The 4,956-nt window shown below is 52.5% G+C and overlaps 1 protein-coding gene across 1 annotated transcript; it reads right to left on the bottom strand.

Moving 5' to 3' along the window:
• Positions 1-2,487: 2,487 nt before the first annotated feature.
• LOC136458403 (1-aminocyclopropane-1-carboxylate oxidase 1-like) lies at positions 2,488-3,910 on the bottom strand. The gene is made up of 2 exons (XM_066458347.1): positions 3,670-3,910; positions 2,488-3,559 (listed from the first exon to the last, which is right to left on the bottom strand). The coding sequence occupies exons 1-2, from the start codon at positions 3,787-3,789 to the stop codon at positions 2,726-2,728; spliced, it is 954 nt and encodes a 317-aa protein (XP_066314444.1). The 5' UTR covers positions 3,790-3,910; the 3' UTR covers positions 2,488-2,725.
• Positions 3,911-4,956: the final 1,046 nt, after the last annotated feature.

Genomic DNA, 4,956 nt, shown 5'->3' with positions numbered 1-4,956 from the left:
GTGAATCAACTCGGCGATGGAATAGAGGTGAGAAGGGTTTGAAACTCCACCGGTGGAGTGTTCGCCCGTAGAGTGCGGACAGTCCGACGGTGCCATCGGTGCACTAGACAGAAAATATAGGGTCTCATAGAGTGCACCGGATGCTGGTCACGTGGTGACCGGACGCTGGGTTTCATCGTCCGGTCAGTGATGGTAGACAGCGTGCAGGCATCGGTCATCGACCGGACGCTGGCACTGGAAGTGACCGGACGCTGGCCGTATGCGTCCGATCAAGGTGACATGTGATGACGCAGGCAGAGCAGAGTAGCTGAGAGTGACCGGACGCTGGTGTTGCGTTCGATCACGATCGACCGGACGCATCCGGTCATGTCTGGTACCTTACTGGAAACGATCGGACGCTGGGGTTGCTGCGTCCGGTTAGTTCAAGCTGGAGAGTTCGGTCGTTAGATGACCGTTGAGATCAGATGAACAACGTTTGAAGAAGGGGACATGTGACGTGCATCGCACGACCGGATACTGAGGTCCAGCGTTCGGTCGATCGGACCGGAGCGTCCGGTCGTCCCGACTTTTGCCCAGTGAAGGGGTAACGGCTCTATTTGTTTGTGGGGTTATAAATAGAAGTCATGGTCGGCCTTGGGCCGGTAGTTGAGCACACTAGAGCCTTGGTGGCTTGTGTAGTAGTGCTTGGAAGCCCTCCATCTCACATATACTTGATAGTGATCATTCGATTGTGTGAGAGAGCAATTCTAGTGCGATTGCATCATGAGGTTGCATCGAGTGGCACTACGTGATCGAGTTGCAAGCCGGTGGTGCTTATTACTCTTGGAGGTTGCCACCTCCTAGACGACTTGGTGTTGGTCTCTATTGAAGCCCGCAAGAGCTTGTGCGGTACTCCGGAGAAGAGCTTTGTGAGGGGCATTGTGCTCGTCCCACGGGAGCCGCGAAGAGCAACTCTAGTTGAGTGTGTCATTGAGCTACCCTCACTTTCGGGGTGGGTTCTTGCAGTGCCCGACGTGCGGGCTTGACGGGTGATGCCAATTAGCCGTCGAACCACCAAGTGAGCAGTCGACACAACGGGGACGTAGCGTGTTGGCAAACACGTGAACCTCGGGAGAAAAATCACCGTGTCAACCTTGTTCTTCCCGTTGGTTTGCATCCTTGTTACACAAGCTTGTAATTACTTTCATATACATTGTGCTTGTGTAGATGTTCTTGTAATTAGTTAGCTTGTGTAGCTTACTAGTTATCTTCTTGCTTGTGTAGCATAGAAGTAGCTCTCTTGCGTGGCTAATTTGGTTTGTGTAACTTTGTTAGTCGCATTGCTTAGTTTGTGTAGCTAAGTAATTGCGCTCTCTAATTTGGCATTGGTTGCCTTGTTATTGAGCATTGTTAGTGAGCATTAGGTGGCTTTGTGCTTTTGCTTACTAGCATGTGTAGGAGCTCCCTTGTTGCTTAAAGTACTAGTGGCATATGTTTGTGTGACTTTGCTCCTAGAATTGGTTAGGTGAGCTCTAGCTAGCCCGGCACCTTTGTTGCTTAATTAGTATCTTTGGAAGGTGCTAGAGAACATAAATAGAGGGGTGTAGTCTTGGCTAGACCGATAGTTTTAATTCCACACTTGTTTCAGTTAGCCAACGCGGTTATTTTTAGAAAGGACTATTCACCCTCCTCTAGTCCGCCATCTCGACCTTACACACGGCCCACTAATGATGCGCCCGGCCGTCTAGGCGGTAAGGGTGGGCGTTCGGTTATCGGTTCGGTTTCGGTTCAGTTCTCTCGGTTATTGATGAAATTCGGTTCCTGGAAAATGGGAACCGATCGGTTCCAAAAATTTTTAGGAACCGAGCATTTCGGTTCTCGGTTATTTCGGTTCGGTTCCGATTCTAACCGAACTAACCGAATTTTTTCAAAAGACCTCAGGACAACAATAAATATACCTGTTGTAAGACAAATTTATGCAACACTATGTTCATTTTTCATAATAATAATGCATAAAAAAACAATAGCAATACAGTAACACAAATATATAGCAGTTCAAATATAAAACACTACACATAAACCAAACATAATCTTACAAATACAAGTAAGTGAAGTATAATTCAAGTAATTCGATTCTTTCGGTTAATTTGGTTAACCGAGAGTAGGAATCGAATTTTCTTCGGTTATTTCGGTTCTTCAATGTCAGAAACCGAATAAGCAACCGAATTTTTCGGTTCCGGTTCTTTTGGTTCGGTTTTCGATTCTAGGTTAAATTTGCCTGGGACGATCAGGCGGGGCGCCCGCTTCCAGCATTACCGATCTAGGTAAGCAGGAGATTCGCGTCTAATGGACACCGTTGCCAACTTGCCATTAATGTGTGTTTTCCTAGATTTGCTAGTGATTTTGTGACGTTGACTGTTGACTATAGACGTATCACCATCGAGGCACATCACACTGTGCTAGTGATTTGTGACGTTGGCTGAACAAAGCGGATCGTCGAATGGCATGTGCAAGTCCACCAAACGGGATGCGCCCTTAAGCTGCAACATTGTATATTCAACCTCAACCACAGCTGAATACGTAGTACCAGTAATGACTACGTAAAGATTTGCTAAATTTAAACACGCGATAATCCCAGTGCATACTACGCAGACAATGGATCAACAACAAGCAAGCTCGAAACTGAAACGCAATGCATAATCCACGAACTAAGCTAGCTGCCTGCTGGCAGCTGCTCGATGATCGCTTAACCGAGCAGCTTCTTGACGGCCTGGAACCTGGCGTCCTTATCGCCGAACTTGGTGCCCTGGTAGTACTCGAGGTAGTCCCCGAACTTGTAGGGGCCGGGGTACGCCGCCGCCGCGGCGCCCTCCCTGGCCGCCGGCGCCACCACGGCGTCGGGCCCGGGGTTGTAGAACGTGGCGACGGACAGGCGGCGGCCCTGGTCCCCGGCCGCGACGCGGTGCACGATGCTCCGGTAGGCGCCGCCGCTGAGCACCTCGATCTGGTCCCCGATGTTGACGAAGAGCCTCCCGCCCCTGGTGGGTCCCACGGGGACCCAGTGGGTGCCGCCCCTGAGGAACTCGAGCCCGCCCACGACGTCGTCCTGGAGGAGCAGGATGATGCCGCCGGCGTCGGTGTGCGCGCGCAGGCCCCACACCCGCTCCGGGCGCGGGCACGACGGGTACATGGCGAACTTGGTGCCCACGAACGGCGGCGCGAAGGTGTCGGCGACGTAGCGGGCCGGGAGGCCCAGGTTCAGGCTCATGCACTCGCCCAGGCGCTCGGCGAGAGACACCATCTGGGCGATGTACGCGTCCAGCGTCTCCCTGCACGGCGGCGTGATCTCCGGGAAGTTGGCGACGTTGGTCTTGGGGCGGTGTTGGATGAAGTAGGTGGACTCCCAGTCCACCTTGTCGGAGGGCTCCTCAGCCTCGGCTTCGGGGCGGCCATCGTCGGTGTCGAGGCTCTTGGCGAGGTTGGAAGCGTAGAACTTGGCCTCGAGGTGCTCCTCGTAGTGGCCGTAGACGAAGCGCTTGACCTCGTCCATCAGCGGCGCGTCCACGCCGTGGTTCTCCACCTGCATGCGAGCGGCGCGGCGGCGACGCATGATGATTGATGATGAGAACGCATATAAAAAGAGAACTTGCCAATAGCTATGTATCATTCGGTGTTGCTTAATATAATTACCCAGAAGAAGCCCCAGTCCTTGCAGGCGTCGTGGAGCTCCGCCAAGGTCCGCGACCTCTCCTCCTCGCCGGCGTTGAGGACGCCGAGATCGATCACCGGAATCTCCATCGGACCCGTCATTGCTTTGTTCTACTGCAAAGGTACGGCTACGGTTTCTGCTTCTGCCTTCCAAGTTCCGACACTACACTACGAATGTGTCTGCACTCTGTGTTGGCTGCATGAGAATCGAAGGAGGTATGGTAGCTGCGATTTATAGTGGAATTTGCAGCAACACACGCCTACGTGTCCCGTGAACGATCTAACTTGCAGGTGAATGAGTGAGGCCTCGTTTAGATGCTGAAAAATTTTCAACCCGATGAATAGTACCACTTTCGTCTTATTTGACAAATATTGTCCAATCGTGGACCAACTAGGCTCAAAAGATTCATTTCGTGATTTCCAACTAAACTGTGTAATTAGTTATTTTTTTTACCTACATTTAATACTCCATGCAAGCGGCTAAAAATTGATGTGATGGAGAGAGAGTGAAAAAACTTGGAATTTTGGTGGCATCTAAACAAGGCCTGAGTTGGATGGATGGATCCCACATTCCATGCATGTGGAATACATACAATTCTGCAGTTACTAGTAGCGAAACTTCGTCCCGCGGTTTCTGTGTTGCTTGGTTTGGAATAATGGTCGTTTCCCCGGGTGGACAGCGCGCCGGCCGGACGCGGCGTAGGTAGCGTCACTGATACTCTGATAAAGCCGGCCGGCCGGTCGATCGGCGCGCTGTGTTCCGTCCGGATCCGGTGATTATTCAATTCTTCTGGAGTCTGAATCATCGAATCTGCCGGTGTGATCTATCTAGCACAGAAATGTTAGGACAGGGTAGATAGAGGGGAGATCCAATGGGCGGCTGACCCTGGCAAACGGATATTCCCATCAGATCCAGGCATGGATGGTGGATGGTGGCGTGGACCCGTGCAAGCGCGGCGGACGCGCGCAGGGAGGAGCGGAGCAGAGCACCATGCCATTGCCATGTGGAGCGATGCCAAGTAGACGGATCGGACTCAGTTTCGTACGCTGCACTCGACGCTGGTTCGCGCCGACCCAACGACCTGGCCGGCGGTCTGAATCAGGTGCAGGCTACGGCAGGCAGGCATCCGCTGCTCCATCCTGCCGGGCGTTGCGTTGCACTGTTACGACCAGCCGGAACCGGCAATGCCGTTGCTTTGGCTCCAAAGCATTTTCATTTCGTCGGCAATGCCGTTGTTGCTTGGATCCGCACGGATATCGCGGCGGCGG

This window comes from Miscanthus floridulus, chromosome 6 (genome assembly GCF_019320115.1).
Source record: "Miscanthus floridulus cultivar M001 chromosome 6, ASM1932011v1, whole genome shotgun sequence".
NCBI classification, from domain to species: domain Eukaryota; kingdom Viridiplantae; phylum Streptophyta; class Magnoliopsida; order Poales; family Poaceae; genus Miscanthus; species Miscanthus floridulus.
The sequence above is the reverse complement of the archived record's forward strand: the minus strand, read 5'-3'. Positions and strand labels throughout refer to the sequence as shown.

Bases quoted from the DNA above. Each gene is read 5' to 3' on its own strand.
- LOC136458403 (XM_066458347.1), bottom strand. From the start codon at position 3,789: ATGACGGGTCCGATGGAGATTCCGGTGATCGATCTCGGCGTCCTCAAC. The intron at 3,560-3,669 runs GTAATTATATTA...GCTCGCATGCAG, and splicing joins AGGACTGGGGCTTCTTCTGG to GTGGAGAACCACGGCGTGGA.